At 39.7% G+C, this 27328-nt stretch overlaps 1 protein-coding gene across 6 annotated transcripts in view; it reads right to left on the bottom strand.

Moving 5' to 3' along the window:
* The window catches only part of KHDRBS3 (KH RNA binding domain containing, signal transduction associated 3), a 140092-nt gene that overhangs the window by 76680 nt on the left and 36084 nt on the right, over positions 1 to 27328 (bottom strand). For all 6 annotated transcript variants that reach the window (XR_016280655.1, XR_016280656.1, XR_016280654.1 and 3 more), the window contains exons 2-3: positions 19229 to 19347; positions 61 to 177 (exon numbers count right to left, since the gene is read on the bottom strand). Coding sequence is in view for 3 of the 6 variants with exons in the window: in XM_089518008.1 (XP_089374134.1) it covers positions 61 to 177; positions 19229 to 19347 (236 nt within the window). In the remaining 3 variants the exon portion in view is untranslated. The remainder of the gene's footprint in view (positions 1 to 60; positions 178 to 19228; positions 19348 to 27328) is intronic.

Below are 27328 nucleotides of genomic sequence, written 5' to 3'. Positions count from 1 at the left end.
GGAAGAATGGCACACACAGAAGTACAGTGCACACTAATGATCTTCAGCTCACAATTTTACCTTTGCTTTGTCCCTCATGGATCCTTTTCCCAATATTGACATTTTTGTCAATGTTTCTTCTTGCAAGCGCTTCAGAGAATTGCCACGTGGGCCCAAAAGTTTTCCCACAAAGTTGAACTGAAAGACAAAATAAGCAAGAAAAAAGAGCAATAAAAAACTACCCATTGTGCTGAGGAGCAATATGAGTGACTTAACATTCTTGCCAGGTATGAAAAATGTTGCTGAAAACAGCATTTGGCTGTTTCTGCAAAATAAAGAAGTGTATTGGGTTGTAAATTTTAACAGCCACTGAAGAAGGGAGGAAGGAAAACAGACATAGAAAATAAGTTACCACCATTTCTTTGGTTATTCCACACTAAGAATAAATGCATTCAAAAATGTTGGGAACAGTAGAAAGCTTCTTAAAGGAAAAGTAGATAGAAATAAAAAGAAAAACACAGGCTTGAAAGGAACAACAATATCCATATAGGGCCACAACTCTCCTTTAGACAAAATGGGTTAATTCATATCCATTTGCTTCATGTATTTGAATGAGAAAAGGACAGAAAAAGGACTGAATCTCAACTACTGCTAGCAATAGGAAGCTCATGGAGGGGGGCTTTGCCCTTTGCTCCTAAACTATATACTTTTCTCACCCTCTGGATTATTAGTGGACTCTCCTTAGGAGATGCAGATGGTTACAGGTGAAGGGTAAAGCTGAGCTCCCTTAAGATTCCTCTACTCAACCTAGAAACATTCCTCTGTTCAATAAACTCTCTTTTGCCCACAGATTTTAGAATGTGAGCCATTATGTTTTGTTCCCACTCCCACAGTAGGAACCCAGTTTCCTCCTAACTTTGCCAAGTGAATGAAATACTCCACAAACTCTTTCCTTCCACTCATACTTTACTTGCTAATTAGCTTACTTGCTGTTCACCGCTATGATCTTTGGAATAGCGGTATATAAATAAAACAAATTATTATTATTATTATTATTATTATTATGTGGGATACTAATATGTCTTTTATTCTTTCCAAATAAGTAGCATGAACGTTTTTGTTCAGTCATACTGCATTGAGAAATAAGAACAAAATGAAAAAGAAAGAGCAGTGCTGCAAAATTCTGAAAGAGATCTGTACTGCTAACCTGAGAATTTTGGGGAAAGCCCCATAGAGGTTCAGTTGCATCAGTTCCAACAACAGGATTCACTAGAGGACCCCCCCCCCATTCTGTCACAAACATGCAGAATACATACAAGTTAAACAGATAGTGTGAAAAAAATTAGCCTTGCCTGATCCTTTGCCATTTGGAAACTATCCAGTTTCTCCATATTCTGTTATAACAGTAGCCTATTGTCCTGAGTACAAGTTACACATCATGACAATCAAATGTTGTGGCACACCTATTTCTTCAAAAGGGACTCTTAATTTTTCATGATCTACACAATCAAAGACTTTGCTATGTACCAATGTAGACATACACAATTAAGAGAAAGCATTCTTTAGCACCAATGACAATGAGTGACATTAATGTTGACAGATAGCTAGATCACTGTAGAATGGGCCCTTCTGAACTGATGTAGTACAATTCTGCCTGGATGTTAACTTCATTTCTTGTCAACTTCAAAAGCACACCTATGTACAATGCAGGAATCTCATCAGGAAGTCTCTAACATTTGAAATACTATTGCCACACCATTCCAGTCCAGGAACACTCATGCCCTTTAAGGCTACCTGAACTTCAAGTGAGGTGCTGATCAAGGAGAAACCCAGCACTATACACTTGATGTTTCAGAGGAAGTGCAACAACATCTAGAGCAGGTTATTTTCCCAGTCCACAGAAGATGCACAAATCCAAGGGGCCTCCACCTAGTTGTGATTTAGCTTCAGTTTAAAAATCCTCATCCAGGTCATTATGAAATTCAGGTATTGATTCAATATATAGACAGTATCACCTGATTAAAGTAAGCATGGAGGGGGGAAAAGCCAGGTGTGAGGGCCTAAAGAACCTCTAAAGGCACAAGACGTTGTCTGATCCTGGACGCTAAGCAGGATCAGCATTAGCTAGTACTTGGATGGGAGACCATAATTGAATACTGCTAGTGCTATATTTCTGAGGAAGGAAATGGCAAAACCACCTCTCAGTATTCCTTACATAAGGAAACCCTATTGACACGTGACTTGAAGGCACATACATTCACATCCAAATAAAGATATTTGTCATCCTATCCAGTAAATAAAATGTAAACTGTGGTGTGTGTATGACAAGTTGTCAGTCAATGCATAACCATAGTTACAATGTGAAAACCTGCCCTACTACAGCTGAAAGAGCCACCTCCAAGACCAATGCAGACTGCTGAGACATTGTATATATCACACCAACATGCCAGGAGTTCGCCAATCCTTTCGTTAAGTGCACCAACAAATGCATGTATCCACAATTATTAGACTCTTGGATCAGGAGACTGAAGTAACTATCTTATGAGAGAAGGTTGCAATGTCTCCTTTTCAATTGAGGGGGAATAAACCCTGAGGTCAGGGTGGCAAAAACTTGATACAGTCAGCCCTTCTTATACACAATTTTTTTATATGTGGATTCAAGCATACACAGTTTGAAAATGTTCAAAAAAAGTATAAATTTCAAATATCAAACCTTAATTTTCCATTTTTATAAGGGATACCATTTTGGTATGTCATTATATTTAATGGGACTTGAGCATACATGGATTTTGTTATACACGGGGGATGCTGGAACCAAACCCCAGCGTGTAACAAGGGTCCACTGTATAAATAAATACAATTAGGTACGATGTAAAAACAAATATATGTGTAGGAGACTCAGAATACCAGAAGCTAGGGTCATCCAATGAAGTTAAACAGTGGATCAGCAGGAGGTTGGGACAGAGAATAAGAAGCATTTCCCACAGTGTAATTTACTACAAGATGCAATGCTGGCCCCCAACATCAATGGCTTTAAAAGGACATGTTACAAAATTCATGAAGGAAAGGCTATCAATGAATTGTACAAGTCATTATGGCCTATTTAAGCAACCTCAAAATGAGAAGCAGCACATCACTGAAAACTAGCTGCTGTGAAATAGCAGGAGAGAGCTCTTGCTTTCATGTTTTGCTTGTGGGCTTCCTATAGGCATCTGGCTGGCCACTCTGGGAAAAAGGAGCCTAACTGAATAGTCCTTTGATCTGATCCAGCAAGGCTCTTTTTGGCATGGAAATATTTGAGAATATAATTTTAAAAAACAGCTTTTCTGTAGAAACTCTTAACAATAATTCACCATAGCAATAAAGAAAACATAAATTTTAAGCATGATTCACTCCCCTCAATCTGGGGAAAGACTGAACTATTAGTTGATAAAAAACAACAGCACGTAATCTACTGGCTAACATAGGGCCCTTGGTGCAGAGGCACAACATGAGGGTGGGGTAGAAGAGGGAACAGCTCACAGTCCATCTTTTTTTGCAGAACAAGAATTATCATAAACAAGTCATGCCACATTAATCTGATCTCATATATATATATATATATATATATATATATATATAATTACCAGCTTAGTAGATGAAGGGAATGCTGTGGATATTGCATACCTTGATTTCAGTAAGGCCTTTGACAAGGTCCCTCATGACATTCTTGCAAACAAGATAATAAAATATGGGTTAGACAATGCAACTGTTAAATGGATTTGTAATTGTTTCCAATGGGACACAAGCATACGTGGATTTCCCCTTACATGGAACGGATCTCCCACGTAAGGAGAGGGCCCACTATATAGTGTCTAGATCAAGGGACGTAATATTGCCACTCTGTTCTGCTTTGGTCAGGCCTCACCTGTAACACTGTGTCCAGTTCTGGGCACCACAAATTAAAAAGACAGGATGACAAGCTAGAGTGTGCCTGAAGAAGGGTGACCAAAATGGTGAAGGGTCTGGAAACCATGCCTATGAGGAGAGACTTAGGGAGCTGGGTATATTTAGCCTGGAGAAAATAAGGTTAAGAGGTGATACGATAGCACTATTTAAGTATCTGAAGGGGTGTCATATTGGGGATAGAGCAAGCTTCTTTTCTGCTCTTCCAGAGAATAGGATCCGGAACAATGGATGCAAGCTGCAGAAAAAGAGATTTCACCTCAACATTAGGAGGAACTTCCTGACAGCAAGAGCTGTTCAACAGTGGAACACACTCCCTCAGAGAGTGGTGGAGTCTCCTTTGGAGGTTTTTAAACAGAGGCTGGATGGCCATCTGTTGGGAGTGCTTTCCTTGTGAGTTCCTGCATGGCAAGGGGTTGGAGTATATGGCCCTTGTGGTCTCTTCTAACTTTATGATTCTAGGTCAGTTTGGTTGGGATTAAAATGTTGGCAAGAGAAGAAGAACCAAGAAATGATCTCAGGAGCAAGAGTAATCAAAGGACAGGGAACCCAAAAAGAGGGATACGGAAAGGTGCACAGCACGCATTGGAACTGAAAGACGGAAGTGAAATGAAGTGTAGCTGGAAAATGAATGTTGGGGGGAGAGGTTGGAGAAGAGTTACATAAGCTCTTACTAGTGTATGCAAGGGCAGGAAAAAGTACTGATGGATCAAGGAAATGGGACAAAGAAAGAAAAAAAATCTGATGGGCAGGAACTAGACGAAACAAGGGATGCTAGGGACAAGGAGATGAATTTACAAAGAAGTGAATACAAAAGAAAGATGGAAGGAAAAGTAAGCACATAATCATGTAAACAACAGAAACTCCATACTACTGGAAGGAAGCAGGGAGAGTCCCATGGCTCCTGACTCAACTATAACTTTGTGATTTGGAAACCCAAACCCTCCTGAGCAAGCCTTAGTTGAAATGCTTGCACTTATAGAACTAAGAGCTCCTGGCTAACTTGGTAAAAATAAATCAAACAGATGCATGGTCAAAGTAAATGATAACACTGTGGCATCTCCAGTGTCAGAAAAGTCTTCTCATGATCTATAAGCAGAACATATCGACAGAAAAATATGGAGAAATTCTTTAATTTCAGCTAATTACTTGTGATAGCCAAGTTTGCTTGAAGTGAAGGATTGCTGACATGAGAACTGTTAACAGTAATTATTATGGTTAGCATTCTAGCTCCAAAACATAACAGTGAATTTCAGTTAGACTGCTTGTTTATGCAACCACACTTTTCTGTGACATGTTTCCCGGCACAGAAAAGGCTAGAACATCCCTAGGACTAATTCGTTTCATCCACTCCCATATTGAATCCCGTTTCAATAAAACTCTTTATGCTTATTCTCTACCTCCTGATCTCTTCCATTTACAGAACCTTATAGATTTGTTACTGGTTAAAGGAAAGAGACAGGAATAAAGAACTATCAGAGTTGTTGTGGCACCTCCCAAGGTTCCATATTGGGGTCAATTCTATTTAACAGTCATCAAGCATATTAAGCCAGGCCCGACAACATAGTGTAATTTGATAGGCAAGTAAATAATGCACCAGGCTCTTAGTTATCATGGCTTTTCCAGAGATTCAGAATTAAAGGTCAGCCAACAACACTTCAGAAAATCTCCAAGTTTTAATTCCAAATACATTACAATTAACCTAGCTAATTCTTAGAGGGTTTTTCTTTTCTTTTCCTTTCTTTTCTTTTATGGTGGTAGGGTAGGGGAACAGATAAAGCTTCAGACAATTAGTAAAGTGCATTTACAAAAATTCCAGACATCAGCAATGCCTTGTCAACAATTCTTTCATTTTATTAGAAACAGTCGTTGCTTAAAATGGTACTCGATAGTTAACATGTATAAAGATCTTCTTTTCAGTTTAATGGAAGAGTGATCAATATATTTCAAACCCTGTCATGATTTAATGATTACAAGGCTTCTATTGCAGTAATAGAGCAATCTGAAATACACAGCCAGGTATGCTATTAAGGGAAAGTAATATAAATAAATCTTCAATGCATTCCTAAATGAGAAATTATTCATTTACAGTAAACCATGCAAGAAATCTATTTCACGATGTCAAGTAGCTACTTTAAGATATAAATCTCAAGTCAGAACATTCATACAGACCCAAAATATCAATTAGGAAGTATTAAACTTCTGTTGCTTGATGTAAGCAATTTGGCAAGCCAAGTTTTTTTCTAGTTTTTGAAAGATACAGCAATAACACTGCTTTTTGCAGTCTTCCCACATAATCACAGTACTGTGAATAGTGTTTACCTTCTAAAATATGGATTTCAATGCATAATTAATTGTAGTAGTTGAACTTGCCTTCCCTTTGATATCAATAAAGATATTTCTGTTCATTTTGCACACTTGTTCCTTATTATTCAGAGGCATCAGATGGTAGAGAAACTGTGGCTATTCCTTGCAGAGATGAAGAGAAAAGCCACAGTACACTTGCCCTGGAACAAAAAGTAACATTCATCCTGTGTGCTCATCCCTTCAGGCATCAACAAAATTCTTAAGAACTAACTGGAATGAAGAATGCTCAGAAGAAGTTTCCAGTGCTGCTTGATTGGATGCCTTAAAATGTGTGAATTAGTTACTGAATAGCACAGCCATTAACTTTTAGGGTATAAGAACACCAAGGGTGAACAGCTTTGGCAAGTCTAGGGGCCACATTTCACACACCTCCAAGTGTCCTATGGTCCACATTCCTTGTCAAAATGGAACACTGCAACTTACTGCAGTGGTATTATTATTATTATTATTATTATTATTATTATTATTATTAACCTTTATTTATAAAGCGCTGTAAATTTACACAGCGCTGTACATGGTAGGAAGGGAAACCTTCATGCTGGGTCTGGCTCCTCCCATGTGCTATTACAGGCAGGGCTTCTGATTTGTCAATCATCCTTACCACCCTACTAAGAGGAAGAACCAATCCTACCTTCCTAGAAATGGTATGTCAATGCTCTAGACCACTGGTTCCCAAACCTTGGTCCTCTAGATGTTTTGGACTTCAGCTTCCAAATGTCCTAGCAGCATGACCAATAACCAAGAATTCTAGGGGTTGGAATCCCAAACATCTAGAGAACCACAGTCTGGGAAATACTGCTTTGGAGACACACATCATCAGTAAACACACCATAAACTACACCATCGGTACTTTAAAATGGACAAACTCCACCAATTAACAGGGAGAGGATCCCCTCCTCACCACCACAGAAAATGAACCTTTACATTGTAATAATGTTCCATTTTCCTGCAATGTGGCGAGGTAATCCTTCATGCTGGTACCTACATGAGTGGTCACACCACCCAGGCAGGCCATAACCTACTACTTAGACATAATCTGTTGCAAAACATGCCTACCAAAGAAGTGCCTGCTGAAGTAAATCTGTCAATCCTATAGTTTCTGATAAAATCAGACAAGGAAGTACAGTTGGCCTTCCATTTTCACAGGGATCCATTCTGGACCCACCCAACCCCCCAGCAAAAACGGAGGCTTGCGCTTACTCCAGCCCCATAGACTTGAATGGGGCTTACTCCCATTTGTGCGGCCTGGGCACTCATACCGTTGAGAATAGCAGAAGTCAGTCATCTGCCTGTATTCAAGGGCGGGATCAGAAGACATCTGCTCCCAGAAATGGACAAAGTGCAAGAGTCACGCTCTCACTGGACAGTGCTCCAAGTTAGAAAGATTAAATGGACTTTTCACTCTATTTGTTGGAAGAGACAGAACTGACTTTACTGAATTTAGAAGAGTGCTGTCGCCAGGCTTGTGGTTTGCAAGAACTCCTGATCTGAAAGACCTAAATTCCCTCTGTCAAAAACTGGGACCTACACCCTCAAAAGGACTGAGCCCCAGACCAAAAGGGCTTCTTCCCTTCAATGATAAGACTTTCTTTTTGTCCTTGGTCTCAATCTAAACCTCATACAAGCCTTCACCAAATAATCCTTAAAATGGCATGTAGTGAAATTAACTTTGAATTTGTTACAGGTCCTCTAGTTTTTTAGCCAAAGCTGACATCTGGCAGCAACATCAGCCCACACAGCCCATGATGCAAACTGAGCAGAATTCCCCACAAGAAGTAAAGGCAAGAAAGACCTGTGCTGCCTGGAAAGACCTTCCTGCTTGCATTGGACTTTTCCACAGGAAGTAAGAGCAAGTAAGACTTTCTGCTCCCTCAGGCCCACCTCCTGCTTGCATTGGACTCTTCCTCAGAAGGCCTGAGCTGGCAAATAGCCTCAAACTGCTTTAACACCTCAGAAAAAGAGCCAGCTACACTGTCTGCCATTGTCACATGTTCTCCCGTTGATCTCTGGGTAACAAATCCCATCCTTCCCGTGGCTCCACACATTTCTCCTAACCTGATCCCCATTCAGCCTCTTCCTATCTCCCTACTTCCATTCTTCTGTTCCCTCTGGAACTGTCGCTCTGCGGCCCCTAAAGCAGCAGCAATTCATGACTTTTCTCTCTCCAAATCCTTTAATCTCCTTGCTCTCACCGAAATCTGGCTCCCAGCCCATGATATTGCTACCTCCGCTGCCCTTTCTCTTGGTGGTCTCTCCTTCACCCATTCCAGCCGCCCTGAAGGTCGAGGAGGAGGGGTTGGTATCTTGCTATCTAACTCCTGCCAGTTTCAAGTTCTATCTTTTCCCCTCAGCTATCATTTCTCTTCTTTTGAGTTTCATCCTATTAGACTCTTTTCTCCTTTACAGCTCCAGGTTGCAGTTATCTATTGCCCTCCTGCTTCTGCCAGTTACTCAGACTTTGAATCATGGCTGACATTCTTTCTTTCAGATTCAGTCCCCACTTTGATCCTAGGTGACTTCAATATCCACGTTGATGATTCCAATAACCCTACAACGTCTCGCTTTAACTCTCTCCTAGCTTCTTTTGGCCTCCAACCACACTCCAACTCTTCAACTCATTCTCTCGGTCTCTGTCTTGACCTAGTTTTTGCTGCAAATTGCGCCATTTCTGACTAGCTGGCACTCGACTTTCCACTATCTGGCCATCACTTAATCTCCTTTGCTCTCACTGATACTCCACCTCCTCGTCACACTGTCCAACACTATTTTCGTGATCTTCAATCTGTTAACTCTAACCATCTTGGTCAGACCCTGGATTCATCTCTCTCTTCCCTAAATCTTGGGGATTCTGCTGACTCAGCAATGTCTTTATTTAACTCCACTCTTTCCTCGACTCTGGACAGCTTTGCCCCTGTCTCTGTACACACTTCCTCCTCTAAGACTTGTCCTCAGCCCTGGCTTACCCCCATCATCAAATTGCTCCAGTCCTGCTCTAGAGCGGCCGAACGTATTTGGAGAAAGTCCAAACAGTGGGCTGATTTTATTCATTACAAATGTATTCTTTCTTCTTTCTCACGCGCCCTCTCTATGGCAAAACAGAATTATTACAAATCATTTATCTCTGCCAATGAGAGGTACTCGCAGCGTTCGTTCTCCACCTTCAACACTTTGCTTAAACCTCCCTCTCCTCCTGTCTCTTCATCATTCTCTCCCAATGACTTCACTAATTACTTCATCTCAAAGATTACCACTATTTGCTGTGAGATAGTCCCTCCCAATTCTTCTTCTGCTCACAATCTTCTTTCGCCCTTGCCTAAAAAATTTTCTGTGTTTCCTCCTGCTTCTTTGGATGAACTCGGTACACTTCTGAACTCTTGCAAACCTGCAACCTGTCCTCTTGATCCAATTCCTACTCGTGTTCTAATTTCTATAGCTCCCTCTTTTCTGCCCTCGCTTCTCCATATCTTCAATCTCTCTCTCTCTCTCTCTCTCTCTCTCTACAGGCTCCTTCCCATCGGACTTCAAACATGCTCTCATTTCCCCAATTCTGAAAAAACCTTCTCTTAACCCCTCCTCTTTGTCTAGCTATCATCCGATTTCTCTTCTTCCCTTTCTTTCTAAAGTCTTGGAACGGGTTGTTTATTCTCGCTGTCTTGAGTTTCTTGAAGCCAACTCCATTCTCGATCCCTTTCAGTCTGGTTTCCGCCCAAGGCATTCTACAGACAGATCTCACTAAGATCTCCAATGACCTTTTATGGGCCAAGGCTAATGGCATTTACTCTGTTCTCATCCTTCTTGATTTGTCTGCAGCCTTTGACACCATTGATCAGTCTTCTAGTTGATATACTCTGACCTTGAATTCTCAAACTCTGTTCTCGACTGGTTTAGATCTTATTTGTCAGACAGATCTTTTGCAGTGGTCACAGGTGGTCAGACCTTGACCTCTGTTCCCTTATCTGTTGGAGTTCCCCAGGGCTCTGTTCCGGGTCCCCTTCTGTTTTCTCTCTACACACTGTCCTTAGGTAAACTCATTAGCTCTTTTGGCTTTTCCTACCATCTGTATGCCGATGACACCCAGTTGTATCTTTCCGCTCAACATGTCCAAGACAGAACTTCTTGTCTTTCCTCCTAAGTCCACCCTTCAACACTCCTTTTCTGTCTCTGTGGACAACATTTCTATTCAACCAGTCCAGCAAGCCTGCAGTCTTGGTTTTATCTTTGATTCTTCTCTGTCATGTATCCCTCAGATCCAGACCACAGCCAAGGCTTGTAGATTCTTTTTATACAACATTGAAAAAATCCGACCATATCTCTCCGCCTCTACTGCCAAGATTCTGGTCCATGCCCTAGTGGTCTCACGACTGGATTACTGTAACATCCTCCCAGCTGGGCTTCCTCTTTCTCACCTCTGCCCTTTAATTTCTGTCCAGCATTCAGCTGCACGCATTATCACATCCACCCACCGCTCTGACCACATCTCTCCTGCGTTGACATCCCTTCACTGGCTCCCACTCCCTTTCCTCATTCAGTATAAGCTCCTGCTGTCGACATTTAAAGCCCTCCATGGGCTGGCCCCTCCTTACTTATCAGACCTTATTTCTCCTCACCTTCCCACTAGGGCCCTCCGTTCTTGTAGTCAAGGTCTGCTGTCCCAACCCAGGATTTCCTCTGCCCCATCTCGGATTCACCCCTTTTCAATCACTGCCCCTCACTCCTGGAACCTTCTTCCCCCGTGAGCAAGAGCCATCACTTCTTTAACCAGCTTCAAAATGGAGCTGAAGACCATCCTGTTCAGAGAAGCGTTCCCAGGGATTGCATAATTGTCACTTGCTATTTGATGTTCTTTGTTGCTTGTTTTATTGAATCATTTCCTGTATTGCTATGTATTTTATATTTATTATCCTACTAGAGGGGCAGGCTATCTCCAACAGGCCTCCTTGCAATTAGATTAACCATCCATTAAGAAGCCAAGCCCTCCCTCCAGTCCATCTCCCCTGATGCAGTCCTCGGAGGTAGAGAAGAACTGCTGGCCCTCATCCTCTTCCCCACCACCATTCCTTTCTCCTTTTGTGTCATGTCTTTTTAGATTGTAAGCCTGAGGGCAGCTAATCATCCAATTAAAAAGATTGTATGTACAGCGCTGTGTAAATTTACAGCGCTTTATAAATAAAGGTTATTAATAATAATAATAATAATCAAGACTAGCATCTGCCTTAAGAGAGACCTTAGCCAGTTTATTGACTCTCTGTCACAGCTTAATAATAATAATAAAATTTATTTATATACCGCCCTTCTTAGAATCAGGGCGGTGTACAACAAAAAGCATACAACAATATAATAATACAAACATAATTTAAAAACAGTACAGTACAATAAAAACAATAAAATTCGTGCTTGCTTGACAATGCTGACGGACGGGGGGGGGGGAGGGGAGAGCATTCTGGGGCGAAATAGTCAGGGGTAGGCCTGCTCGAAGAAGTAGGTTTTCAGCCCCTTCTTAAATTGGGCTAGGGAGGTGGCTAAGCGGAGCTCAAGGGGCAGCGAGTTCCAGAGGTTGGGGGCCGAGATGGTGAAGGCCCTCCTAGAGGTGGAAGCTAATCTAGCCTTTGGAACTCTTAGAAGTTGTTGCCCAGATTATCTGAGTGTGCGGGGTGGATTATATGGAGAGAGGCGGTCCTCCAGATACCCTGGGCCCAAGCCATTAGTTTCCTTCCTGAGATGCATAGACCTTAAGTCCTTCTCCCAATGAACAGGAACCCTGATAAACAGGGAGGTCACTGAAGCAGCTCTGATCACAAGAGTGGAAGCCTCATGAGACCTGCACAAAAAAAATTATCCAGCCTCTTAACCTCTGGACTCCTAAACATCAATAAGAGCCAGCTTCAATTTCTTTATCACTTCAATAGGCAACAAATACAAGTGTTTAGCAAAAGCTTGAGCTGCCCTTGCCAGAACAGGATTAGCTTATTCCCCTAACATAATCTCTGTAAAGAAAGGGTGTAACTGAATGCTTTTGCTTAACCTTAGCACCGATTTTGTGAACCACCTTTGCATGAGTACCAGAAACTTAGCTGCTACAACTCAACCAGAAAGACATTTTCACCTTTCAAAGGAAGACAGGATATTGTTCAGATTCAAACAAACAAGGAGAAACATGCTCAGGAAGAGAATCCCACTCCTTCAGGGTATGCTCCTTCCTCCTTGTCTGATGTCTTTGGAGAAACGGAAGACTCCACATCTACCAGAAGGTTTACATAAGAGACATGCTTTGTCTTTCTTTTCACTGCCGCATCACACTGTTCACTCATGTTCAACTTGTGGTCTACTTGGAATCCTAGATCCCTTTCACATGTTGTCTCATTAAGCCAGGTGTCCCCCATCCTATAGCTGTGCATTTCAAAGGACAACAAAGAATCTGAGGCATCACATATTCTGGAATGTTTTTCATGCTTCTGGCCAACAGGCCTGTGAGCATCAGAAAGTGCTTCATTACTAAGCTTGCCTCTCTTTCCCCAACACATCAAATCCCACAGCCTACCTGGCCATGACGGAAAACCATTTATATATCTCATGGGGGAGCTCTTAACCATTGATAGTCATTTATAACCATTGATAACCAGGGTTGGGGGGAGGGGAAACATCCAATGGACTCATCTGCATGTCCACAGTTGCACTTGACAGATCTCCAGCCACCTCCAGAGCACAAACAGGAACCAAATTAGGTCTTCAAGTAAGGGTGGATCGATCTGTTCCTTCTATGCAACCCAAAGGCACTTCCAACATGGCAGAATCATAGGAGAGCTTGGGACTGTGGTCCATATCTATTAAGCTAAGACTGATAATCCCTGTTAGGATGCTCAGCACAATACAAATCAAGGTCTCCTGGCCCACAAACTGGAGGAATTATCTTGAGAAACTGATCCCCAGGGCCCAAACCAAAGTCACCAGAGCATGGGAAGCCCTGTCCTGATTCCAAATGAGACCAGATGAAACTAGGGAGATGGGACTGGCTCTCCCTCTTAGCATGGTAAGGTAATTGGCAGATCTGACTCCTGCCTATAAAGTGTGGGGAAGGAGCCAAATCCAGAATAAAGAATTACCTCACTTCAGGAAAATAATATTTATCCCCTTTTTTAAAAGTCCTGGATGATTCGATTTTCTTTGAAGAACAAAAATAACCCATGCACATTTAATAAGGTAAGGCAGTATTAGCTTGCTTTAAAGCCAAATTGCTCTTCCTAAAGATTTTCAGTGATTCAGTTTTTCTTTCCATACCCACAAAATTAATGTAAGCAACTAAGGGTCATCATGGTGGGATGGAGTGTGAGCACTGGAAGCATCAGGTCCACATGTGGCCCACCCCAATCTACACCACAGACCTACAAATAGCTTAATGCATGTTTTGGCAATTGTGATTCTACTACAGTGGTTAAGAAATCTCTGATGCACAATTCCACACACCCTCACTTATTCTTTAGGGAAAGCCCTTAATGTTAACCTATAATGGAAAAGACATATGTCTGTAAGAGAGATGTGGTAAGCTAACAAACTGCCTTGCTTTTGAACTGCAATTTTTTAAAAGTCTAAATCAGTTTCCTATTATTATTATTATTATTATTATTATTATTAACCTTTATTTATGAAGCGCTGTAAATTTTGGACTACAATATCTTGGACTACAATTCTCACAATCTGTTATGATTGGCCATGTTGGCTGGTGCTTCTGGAAGCTAAATTCTAAACTCTTCTCTGATTTGTCAAAACATTAATGTTCTTGTGACATCCCACTGTTTTGCTTTCTCTCATTATGAAACCAATCCATTTGTTCAAAGCTCCTCAGAAATAGCAGCTGATCTTCATTAAAAGTAATACAGCCTATGCCAAAAATGAAAGACATGAAAGGTGATATGAATCATTTGGAAAATTCAGTGAACTGACAATATAATGAGAAATTATTCCTGAATATTTCTTGTCTTCTTCTCAGGGAAGGCCCCCTGAAATAGGATTTGTTGTTGTTGTTAACTGTCATCAAGTCAGTCAACTTCAACTTATGTTGTCCATATGAATGAGAGACCTCCAAGTGACCCCACCACCAACAACCCTACTTAGGTCTTGATGATTCAGGGCCATGGCTTCCTTGATTGAGTCCACCTATCTGGAATATGGGGGTCTTCTTTTCCTACTGCCACCTTAGCAAGCATAATTGTCTTTTCTAGTGAGTAATGTCTTCTCATGACAAGGACAAAGTGTGACAGTCTTAGTTAAGTCAACTTGGCTTCTATGGAAAGGTTCAGGCTTGATTTTATCTAGGATCCATTAACTTCTCTTTTTAGCAGTCCACAGTATCTGTAGAACTCTTTTCCAGTATCACATTTCAAATAAGTTTATTTCTTCCTATCAGCTTGCTTTGCTGTCCAGCTTTCACTAAGCAGACATAGGAACTGGAAATACAATGTCATGTAAAAACCTAACTTTAGTATTCAATTATGTATCTTTACTCTCAGGAACCTGTATAGTTCTTTCATAGCTTCTTTTCCAAATCCTAGTCTTTTTCTGATTTCTTGACTGCAATCTACATTCTGATTAATGACTGAGTCAAGGTATGGAAAATCTTGAACTATTTCAACATCTTCATTGACTGCTTTAAAGTTATGACAATTATGTGGTCATTATTTTTATTTTATTAATGTTCCACTGTAAGCCTACCTCTGAAACTTCCTCCTTGACTTTAACTAATCATTCCAAGTCTTTGCTACTTCCCACTAGCAGTATGGTTTCATCTCCATTTCTTAAACTGTTGACGTTCCTTCCTCTAGTTTGCACACGTTCTTCCTCCAGGTTTCATCCTGCTTTATGTATATGTTTGGTGTACAAATTATAACAGATAAGGTGATAAAGTATAGCCTTGCCTGTCCACTCCACTTGCCAAATGGAAACCTAGCAGTAACCTCTTGTCCTGAGTCCTTACATATCAAGATAATCAAATGTTGTGGCACACTCATTTCTTTAAGAGCGACTTATAGCTTTACATAATCTGTACAATCAAAGGATTTGCTATAATCAATGAAGCACAGGCTGATTATCTTTGAAATAATTTGGTACAATCTATTGTCCACCATATGCTTGTAATATACGATTCTTCAAACCATTCTCAAGGAAGTAGTCCAGATTAGGCCTTAGGCATGCATTGTCATCTATCTTACCCAGCCTCTCTCTCTCAAGAAAACGAGACAAATTTAGTGATACTACTGCTGTGAGAGCCAGCACAGTGTAGTTGTTCGAGTGTCGGACTACAACTCTTTGAGAGATCAGGACATGGAAACCCACTGGGTAGTGCTGGACAAGACACATTCTCTCAACCTCAGATCAAAGCAATGGCAAACCCATTCTGAACAAAACTTGCTAAGAAAATGCCAACCTCACTTTAAGTTGGAAATGACCTGGAGACACATAATATTCAAAGGATGGTTCATTTGACTGCTGACAAAATCTGAGGGCTGTTTCCAACTGCTCTGATCTGCTGAGATACAAACCACCACAAGTAGGACCTGAAACCAAACACTGCTAAGTGGAATGCTCCTGTTCAGTGTACCAACTAGGCAGCTACACTTTTTTTCAGAATATTCAGTTTCATTTCCACTGTTCAACAACTCAGCATTTTCTGCTGAGCTGGCTCAGTTTTCAATGGGATGTTTTAGAGTTCCCCGCCCTTAAGACAGCACCCTTTTTTCTTGTATCTCTTACAAAACTCAAGGTTCCTACAAACAAAATTACATCCCTCCCGCTGTATTTCATAAAAGCCCTTTTGTTCAGCACTTGAATTCAGTACTAATGTATATTATTTGAAAAAGCTATCATATCCTCGCAGAACTCAAACCTACATTTTACTTACAGTGTGAACATGTTTACTACAGTAACACTGTCTTAAAATATGCTTAGGCCTGGTTCAAAGATCGCAATTAATCTGATAAGTACTCATTTGTTACCCACAATCTGTTGCACGTTTTTGGAAATATTTCAAAACTCATTATTTTAATACTTTTAACGTCAACAGCACTATGAATAATACTAGATGGTAATTAACTCATTACTCTAGGAGACTGGACACTTAAGATATATGAACATATCTAGTTGCATAGTAAAAGTAATGCATCAATAATACATAACTAATGATTAACACAATGAATTTAATAAACTCCACTAAAACAATTAGTGTTAATTAATTAATGCTTATAATAATGCAAACACGCCAGCTTTAACACTAACATTTCCAAGTTTGGTCTTAATCAAATAATTCTGCTGCAGCAGCAACTTTCCTACAAATCACATACTGTAAAGGTACTGATATAGAATACTCTTCCATCAATTCTCAGGCAGCATGCACATCCATTCCACCCCCATGTCCCTCTTGCAAGTAGTTAAGGGCTGATAGGCACATAGATAACAGTACAGTGGACCAACTTGAGGCATTTTCTACAACAAGCTGATTATTGAATCAATTATAATAAATCGTTTGTATGAGCATCATCAGAATTAAGTCCTTGGTGAATATAAACACCAAGTCATTGTGACTATGTTACAGAATATTAACAACTCAGCTTTCTAGTTCAGCTAAACGTATTGGTTCACCAATAAATACTTAAGAGCTACAGTTGCCACAAAATTACTCTATTCTCAGTATAAATGACACTGAAGGATAATGAAATTCCACTACTTTTTTGCAGTTTGTATAATGAGATAATGTAATGAAACTAAATATATAAAATGCACGTTTGGCTGAACAAATGTTCTTTTACAAATGCATACTGTTACAGAACCTATCCTTAATCAGAGGAAATGGGACAATGTTTACTACATTCTTAGAATCATAAGAGCCCCCATAAGCCATCAGGTCCAACTCCACCACCACTATGCAGGAACTCCATCTAGACTAGAGCATTCCCAGGAGGTAGCTGTCTAGACTCTTTTGGAAAGCATCCAAAGAATTACCATCTCTCTAGGTCAGTGATGGCGAACCTTTTACAGACCAAGTGCCCAAACTGCAACCCAAACACACTTATTTATCATGAAGTACCATGTCCCTCAGGCTTTCTAATAACGAACTCTGGCAAACTCTGTGCTGGGGCAACAGCATGTGTGCCCACAGAGAGGGCTCTGAGTCCCATCTCTGGCACGCATGCTATAGATTCACCACCACTGTTCTAGGTAATTGGTTCAACCGTCAAACCCTTCTTACTGTCAGTTTTGTTGTGTTCAATCCAAATTTGCCCTCCTGTAATGTAAAGGCATTAGGCCTGGACCTATGCTCTGGAACACTAGAGCACAAACCTCTCCATAACAGTTCTTGAGATATTTAATCATGTCACCACTCAGTGTTCCCTTCATCAGGCTGAACCCCTCTAGCTTCCTCAACTTTTCCTCGTTTCTTTTGTTCTCCATGCCTGCTCCAACATGTCTGAACCTGCTCCATCTCTGAACCTGCTCCAACATGTGTGTATCATCTCTGAACCTGCTCCAACATGTGTATATCCTTAAAATGAGGTGCCCAGAACTGAACACAGTACTCCAAATGCAGCATATTCCAAAACAGAACCCTGCAGCACTCTGCTCAAGACTTCCCTCCAATGTGAAGTGCAGTCATAAATGATGACGTTGAACAATGGTTTACAACCAGTTATGGAGCTATCTGACAACCTTCCCATCTATTCCCCATGTCATCAGTTTGCTAAACAAATGATCATGGAAGGCTCTCAAATGCATTGCTGAAATCCAGATAAATGACATCTAAAGCATTCCCATCATCTACTAAACTACTGAGCTGATAATAATTATTATTATCATTTTATTATTTTATTTTCTTATATCCCTCCTTTCTTCCAATATAGGGACTCAAGGCGGCAAACAAATATAAAACAGTACAATTTAAAAACAATACAAAATATTAAAATACATAAATTTGTATAGCCCCAGCATTAAAAACCCAGTCCTTCTCAGCTTAAAACGCCTGATTGCACAGGAACAGCTATACCTGGCATCGGAAGGATAGTAAGGATGACGCCATCCTGGCCTCTCTAGGGAGGGAGTTTCAAAGCTTGGGAGCAGCCACTGAGAAGGCCCTCTTTCTTGTTCCCACCAAACACACCTGAGAGGGTTGTGAGACAGAGAGAAGAGCCAGATGATCTCAGTACTTTGGTAGACTTGTACAGGGAAATAAAATCTTTCAAATAGCCTGGACCCAAGCCATATAGGACTTTACAGGTCAAAACCAGCACTTTGAGTTGTGTCCGGAAACGGACTGGCAACCAATGAAGCTGTTGCAACAAGGAAATTGTTGTCGATAACAAAAGATCTAAGGTTAGTTTGGCAGGATTTGTTCTTGAGAAGTATGTGCTGGTTGCTACTAATCACTGCATTGTCTTCTTGATACTTGCAAACAAATCTTATAATTGGTTGTAACATTTTTCCTGGTACTGAGGTCAGGTTGACTGGTCTGCTGTTCCCCAGATCTTTTTTTTTTTTTTTTTTTTGGTCCTTTTTGAAGAGAGGGACAATGTTTGCTCCTCCCCAGGCCTCAGACATTTCACCTGTTCACCAAGATTTCTCAAAAATGATGGCAAGCAGTTCAAAGAGCACCTCAGCAAGTTCCTTCAGTACTCTGGAATGCAGTTCTTGCTTCATACAACAGAATAGTCACAACATCTGGTAGGCAGGTTTAATCTAGACTGGGAATTCTTACTCAAGCTAATTTAAAGCATCCTTTTTTCTTGAGGTCTATTAAAATGACTTCAGGATTTCTTCCAGAACACAAAATACAGTTCCATTCTGTTACCTCCACAACGAGCAGAAACAAACCTGACTTTATAATTCAGAAATAGCAAATCAATTAAAAGGTTCACTAAATACGCTCTATATTCAGAATTTGTGACACTGAACTTACCTTGGGAAACTGTTTTACTGGAATTAATACTTTTTGTCCCAATTTCATGTTTTTGTTTATCACTACATCAATGTACTTTTCTTCTTCCTTGCCTTCCCCTTTCTGGCATTTATCGATTTCTGTAACACAGAGAACAATGTATCTGGGCATTAATTTTCTTAGACCATTTTGAACACACAGTTTACATTTATACATTATTCTACCAATTTGTCCACCTGACCCAGCAGTCTACAGTTGATATTAAGAGCTCACCAGATAGAAGGCTTTCCGGGTCATCTGATCCGTCGAACTAGAGATAATGAAGACTTTCAAATGCAAAACATGTCCTCTCCACTGAGCAATGATCATTCCCCATACTTTCATTGGTTACTTCAAAAACAAAGGAAGTAAGTCCTATGAATACCAACTTCTGATCCACAGTTGTTAATCCTCATGGTGTAATTTTTGAGAGGAGTGGGGGAAACAGCCAAATACATAATGGCATACTGTCATATACAAAGTCAAGTCTTCTAATAATAATGATAATAATAATAATAACATTAAAATAGGAATAGATTAAACACATTAAACAAATAAACAAAAAGAAGTTTCCTGACACTATCTAGTGGCTGCCTTATATAGAAATGTATTATAAACAGATTAACTAAGCATGTCTCACTGTAACTAGCTAAACATCCCTATTTATTTATTTGTTTGTTTGGAGCATTTATGCCCTGCTTTTCAGCCACAAAGGCTCTAAAAATGGGTACACTTGGTACATCAACAGTAGCTGTGCAAATGAATTGTGCAAACTGTGCAAATGCATTTCTGGTCACCATGAAACCCCAGACCTCCAAGTTGAGGGTTAAATCCAAGTGTGTTCTTAAACTGTGAAACCTTACTGTGACTGAGTCTTGTAAGGAAGTGGAACTTCACCCAACCCAGACTAAATCTTCCTCCTCTCAATCTGCCTTCCAAATGGCAAGGAACATTTTGTCTTGCCTGGATGAAGCTTCCATCATTCAGACAATATGGACATACAGTTTTAAATTAATTTTAAAACCAGTCATACCTGGATATGATGTATACTGGTAGTTACTACTCATTTTGCTGGTAAGGAACAGATGCAAACCAGGTCATATACACAATGTGGAGAAACTTACTGGATCATGCTCATTCCCTCAGCACAGGAAGGGTGGGGGACTTCATGCAGCTCTCCAGAATAAACCCTGGTCTAGTACATCTCTAAAAAGCAGCTGCTACAATAATTCTTCATGTCTGGTATTCATGGCTACACTGCCTTGAATATGGATATTTTGTTTAATTATCATAGCTGAACTAGGTGTGGAAGGGATAAAATCATGGACTGGATAGTAGTAGTAGTAGTAGTAGTAGTAGTAGTAATAATAATAATAATAATAAATTTTATTTATATGTCCCGCTTCTCCCTGCGGAGCAAGGCAGGATTACAGCAAAAAATTCAACAATACAAAATGCAAATACAATGTTATCTCAAACTATAAAATGGTCAGCAATACTGCTACCAATCATTAAAATGTTCAATCATCGTCTGTTCCTATACTGTTGAGTCGGAAGTGGAGGGGTGTTCTTTAGGATTGATTATAGCAGTTCAAGTGTGCTTTTCAAAATACCCGAACCAGAGGCTACTAAGTGCTATCTGCTGCACTTTTTTGGTGTCCCTCAGCAGGGACAATCTTTTCTGGGGACCTATACAACCAGCTACCCAGGTCTTCTTCAAAGATACTGTTGAAACATAAGCGTGGCCCCCATTTGGTTTTGCATTTTTTCAGCTGATTGGGGAAGCAGCCCCTCAAGGTTTATAAAATCTTTTTGCAAGCCCTCCAAGACAGTCAGGCAGGAAATTCTGTCTTCTTTCACAGGAACCACACTGTGTTATCCAAAGTTTCCTTCCACTAGAATAGTCTCATTGTGGTCGACTGGATGCTACAAATTCAAACTTACATGTCAGGTAAGTTACTCTATGTTTCCTGCTCCATGTCTTCATTTTATTCTCTTACATTCCAAGATTGTAAATAACTGTTGCCTACAGATATATGTGACTTCAGATGGAACATGAAAGCTTTGAGTGTTCTAAACTTCGCTTTCCCAAATTACAACTAGAAAGATTAATTCCTATCTCTCTCAAGCCCTACACGGCTCTTCAATTATTCTTAAATGGATTTTTTGCCATTTAACAAGGACTAAACCTGAACACAGTATTCCTAAGCACCTTGTTAATGACACTGATACAATGGATATTCATTACCATAGAAAGTACTTTTTGCCATCATTTGTTCCACTTTCTTAATTAAATTCAAAAATGCCTCCTATAATGCTCAGATACACTATCTAGTGCATAAAACATCCTGTACGAAAGGGGCAGCCTTAAAATAAACCCATTTGATGCTATTATATTAATACCAACAGTCCATATGCCACGTTGTCATACTGAAAGAGCTACACATGCAGTGATTCCTATAACTACTCTATCGCAGTGCTTCTCATGTTACCTGATGTGGGGAATTGGCACCACATTTGTGTCCATTGGCTACACTTGTTTTTTGTTTGGTTGTTTTTGTTTGGTTACTTGTTTTTTGTTTTGAAACTCACCAGGGAGCAGCAGCCAATGGCTCTGGGACCAGTACAGATTGAGAGACACCAGTTAGAGTCTATACAACAGATGGATATTACCTCCCTACAACATATTTATGAGATCCAGCCTCATGCCTCTACAAAGTACACACAACTGACAGCTTTACACAATGAGAATTTCTGCAAACAGAGTGGGCAAAATAAATGCCCACCATTCTCACCAAATGAAGCTAATGCTTGTAATTGCCAGTTTGACTGTATCTGCCAGGGCCATCTTTTGAAAGAACTTTCAACAAATCTAAGGATGCTTTCCTGCTTACAGCCTGATTTCTGATAATTAGATAATGTGTATTAGTGTGTACTGTTTTATAGTCTATTCTTTCAGAGTTATTTTACTGATAAATTGTTAGATTATATTTTGCTGCTTTTGATTTTAGATTGTATGCTATAGGCAGGTTTTTATCTGTATTTTGGTATGACTTGTAATGCGCTGTGTAAAACTTACAGAGCTATATAAATAAACTTTAATAATAATAATAATAATAATAATAATAACTATAGATTCTGATATATTATCAAGCTGTTTGTTTTGTGTGGGTTTTTTTTTCAAAATTGCAATTAACTTTTTGGTAAAATTCCTTAAAAGGTTAAATAACCTCAATTACCGTGCATCTTATTTTACTTGTTAGACAAATGATTTACCCTCTCTGAAAGATCATCTCGGTACTTCCGTCTTGTGTTGTTAAGTACAGATTGCTCACAGAATTTTTATACCCAAACACTTACTGGTCTTCTTGAGTGACTCCACATACTTGCAGATTATGGCCTTCTGCCTACATACAGAAGCTCTGCAAACCCATGGAAGATATCAATCTAAATGCTCTTAATGTTACAGAAATGAACTGAACAAGATATGACAGTCCACCAAATAAACCGACACAAACTGCAACTGGTGGAAATTTTTTTAAAAGGAAGTGCCAGATCTGATTGAGAAAAGTGAAACATGTTTCACCACAATATAAACATTGTAACACAATACGAACACTGTCAGATGAGCTAGACAATGATACTAGGCACACTGAAAAAGAATCAATATTGTAATATTTTGTCAAAGAAAGCCAACTTTAGTGATCCAAAATTCTAAATTTCTGATTTACAAAGTAATAGCAAACTGTTGTCCACTTTTGTTCTGCACAGTGGATCAACCAGAAGCATCAAAGAGAATAAAGCAAATAGAATAGACGCTTAGAGCAGGAAGAAACCATAAGGCCTATCAAGTCCAATTCCCTGCCATTCAGGAATCGAAATCATTCCTGAAACATGTTTATCCAATGTTTAGAGACATTTGGAGAGTCCACCAAGCTCCAAGGAAATGTATTCCACAGTCAAAAAGCAATTAAAAGTAAATATGGTGCAAGACTAGTAGATATTAGGAGCCTGACAGCTACCAGGAGGAAGAGGAACACTGTAATCAAGAGCTCTACTAATTCTAAGAAGGCATTGGAAGTCAAACTGCAAGCAGAGAGGCTAAATGTCTGGAACAGAGATGAGGCACTGCAAATCTATGTAAAGGTGCTATAAAACCTGTTGTTCACTAGCGATCTATCAGCAAGTCTGGCTAAGGTTCATTTAGATTAAGTAGCCTAGGTAACTTATATGTAAGATGACCTCTCAGAAGTCACCTCTACCTCTATTTCTAGAAGTGCTCAGAGAAATGGATAGTCACCAAATAATAACTGTGTTGAAAATAAGCTTGCATTCCCTACCTACAGCACTATTAGGCAAGCTAGTACCTTACTGATGTTTGGGATGACAACTCCCATAATTCCTGCCCACTGGCTGGTGCTTATGGGGCTATAATACAAAACATCTGGACATCACTAGGCTGCTTATTCTTTACCTGGACAATTTCTTCCAAGCTTTTATTCCATGAATACACTCATGGTTATGTTGTCTCTTTCATTATTAACCATCACAGACTACATCAACTTCCTTTATACAGCCATGAGGATAGCAGATGCAACTTTTTTATTATTTAAAGTAAATCAAGGCATGGTCCAAAAAAAAAAAAAAAACCAGCAGTAAAGAACCTCATTTACGAGAAGCTACAAACTGCCAACTACTCTTTCAAATGCCAGAGACAGAGGTTGGATTCTGAGTAGCACAAAATAAATGCTTATTGTGAGAGTTTTCCCATTTTCCTTGTTTTCTAAACTGGTTTGGGAAACAATGAACACTGGAAATAATCAGAACAGTCCTAAACTCAATGGAAGGCTGTTTCTGATATATAGCATGCTAAATTAATTGGGGGGAGTCAAACCAGACCAATGAGGAAATCCAATCAGATTTTCAAGGTCAAATGAGTAGGAGGATTTGCCTTCCTTTAATCCCTAGATTACATTCTGCGCTACTAGTAGGCTTTGTGTGCCGACATAGTCTCCTAGCTCAGAAATAATAGATGAACATGTGATTAAAGTTTCTGATAATGCTAAGGATTAGAAATCCCATATTCCCAGACCATGGGTCCAATGTTTACAGAAGTCCAAATATTCATGTCAGCGGAGGAATTACTGCATTTTATTGAGAATACAGCAGGCTAAGTAAGGATTGCTTCCCAGCAAACCCACACAACAAACCACAATATCACTGAGAGCATTAGATAATGGAGAAGTAGACATATTTCAATTTAATCTCAAAGAATTAATCTTCCTGCAAGAGAATTGTTATTGCCAGCCATGTTACTTCTATTAATATTGTATATACAACTGAACTTTAAATCATACTAAAGTGATTTGTTTGGAGGGGTGCCGCATTTGCCTTCCACTGAGAATGAGAGACTATGACTTGCCCACGGTCACCCACTGAGTTTCCATTACCAAGCTAGGATTTGAGCCCTGGTCTCAAAAGTCTTGGTCCAACACTCCAACTACTATACCACACTGACTCTCCCATGCCTGTGTACATCAATGCATATTGATGGGATTAAGCATCCAGATGTCAGATTTGTATCTTACAGTCTAAAATAACAAAAGCACCTCAAAAGTACTTCAACATGCTAATAAGATGTTTTGCACTAGCAAATTCTATGACAGCTATGGAATTTGGTATACAAGCCAGATTCTTTTACATGTGAATGTTAACTGCCTCTGATAGATCAGGCAAATATGCACATGACACCCACCACTGGCAATGCATCTTAATTATAATGACACACCCCTGCTTGATATTATGCGATAACTTGTGCTGGCTGAAGACAAACAAATTGAAAGAAAGAACCTCAGCAATTGCATCCTCTGGACTAGTATGCATGAACAACTGTCAGGTGATCAATTCATGCATATTGTATGGCTTGTTAAGTTAAATGCTCCCTTTTGCAGATCAAAAGCAAATTAACTGTGTTAGCAGTAGGGCTCACATTAGAAGCTTCCTTGCTGCTTCATAATACCTGCTCTTTTGATATTTCATATAAGCCTAAAGACCTCTCCCATGAAGTGTATGTCAGGCTTAGGTCTATAAAGACTCCCCGCTGCCTTCTGAAAGAGCTTCCAGCACTCTTCATGTCAATGCTCTCATATGTCCCATCTCTTCCACTAATCAAATGCATGTTTTCTTTCCCATCTAAGTTTAATTCCCCATGGATCTCCCTGTGCCTTAGCACCTTTACCCTAACTACTCAAGTACTCTCACACAAGCATCCCTTTTTAAGTACTTCTTTAAATCTCACTTCAGAAAATTCAGAGTGGCTTTCTTAACAGGTCACTGACTAAGCACATTCTTTTCTAAAAGGACATGTTTCTTGGCCCTATCTGGCCATTATATTATTTTCCTGCTCTATTCCATTACAATGTTGTCTTCTTTTGTGCTGCAAAGCACATACCCATTTACAGGTTTGATTTAAGGGCTTTCAACTTAAGGAATAAATAAAAGGGCAGCAACTTTTAAGGTACAGTTGTTCTACTGCACTCCATCTATAAAATGTAATTGCTCACGCCCATTGATTTTTTATTCCTTTGAATAGCACCAAGCAACAGTTTTACATCTCTCTTGGGAAGCCAATATATAAGGAATACTCCCTTGTGAGGGGTTACCTCTTCAAACTGTTTTTTTTCCCCCTATTTCTTATTCTGATGAGGAAGCATTAATTAAAGGCTTATTGTTAAGCCTCCTCAAAAAAAAGTACAGCTGTATTGTTAAAAGACTCTTTGATTTAAAAGTCTCAGAGTTTCATTTTAAATGATTATGTGGCATTCTAGCTGAATCATGATTCTCTTTGTTTTGTATCTTCATGAATTATAACATGGCTCCAAATCAGCTCTTGTTCATAAGACAAAAAAATCTATACCCAATTGCACCTTTACGTTGACTGATGCTCCAAGACCATATGGTTACAATTACAATTGGACCTCCTTATCCACTGATTCTCCATCCACAGATTCGAGCTTCCACAGATTGAAAATATTCAAAATACATGTAAATTCTAAATAGCAAACCTTGATTTTGTCATTTTAAATAAGGGACACCATTTTGCTATGCCGTTGTATTTAATGAGACTTGAGCATTAACAGATTTTGGTATCCATGGGGGGAGGGGAGAACCCACTATATACATACTGTATTAAGTCCAAACAGATTAGTGTTTAGAAATTCAGTAACTTCTCCAACACTAGTGCAAGGGGGAAAACCTCCCCTACAGAGAGAGGAGGGACTCTGTTGTCCCTTAGGGCAGCAGTTCCCAACCTGTGCTCCAGGAAGTCCTTAAAGCTCCACATGCATTTCCCAGGCGCTCTGCAGCCACTCCAGGGAAATGAAAGAAATAAAAATTGAATGAAATTAAAGAATAAACAAAAAGTAGAATCAAAATAATAAAACAATTAACTTGTAAGAGATAGGGTAGGCCTCTGAGAGGCTCTGCCATAGAAACTGATTCTAAAAAGGGCTCAGTGAGTCAAAAAAGTTGGAAACCCCTGCCTTTGAGTATTTCATAATTTGAACCTACAGAATTGGAAATGATGCAGCCTATACTTTAATTTGAATCCTGTGATACTGCTGAATTGAAGCTGATAAGTCAGTGGTAGGTTTTAGATTTTTAGACATAAATGGTAAGAACACTGCACCTATTTGTGTGATGTTTGTTCTCAGAATCCTTCTGTAATGGGTTATTCCTTCCATTACAGGAGGCTTTCCTTCCACTGCTGGAAAACGTTGCCATTTCTGGAGGAACATTCCCATTCTCATCTGATGTGCACTGGAGATCAAGCCAAACAAGGCTACTCCGGTGTCCTTCTCAAAGCCTTTTATCTGGCTACAACAGAGAGAAGGATGACAAGTGCCCCTCTGCCACCAGCTCTTCTGAAAAACCAGTTCCATTATTCTCCTCCTTCCTGAACTGCCTGGGTTCTCTCTCTTTTTTTTTTTAATTGATTATTATGTAAGCTGCCCTGAGAGCCTTTTCAGATAAACAGAAGGATAAAAATGCTTTAAGTAAATATTATTTGCTGTTATCTAAGAG

This window comes from Sceloporus occidentalis, unplaced genomic scaffold (assembly GCF_023333645.1).
Source record: "Sceloporus occidentalis isolate IW3139 unplaced genomic scaffold, rSceOcc1.0.p SCAF_3, whole genome shotgun sequence".
Lineage (NCBI taxonomy): Eukaryota > Metazoa > Chordata > Lepidosauria > Squamata > Phrynosomatidae > Sceloporus > Sceloporus occidentalis.
Note: the sequence above shows the minus strand (reverse complement) of the source record. Positions and strands in the feature narration are given on the sequence as shown.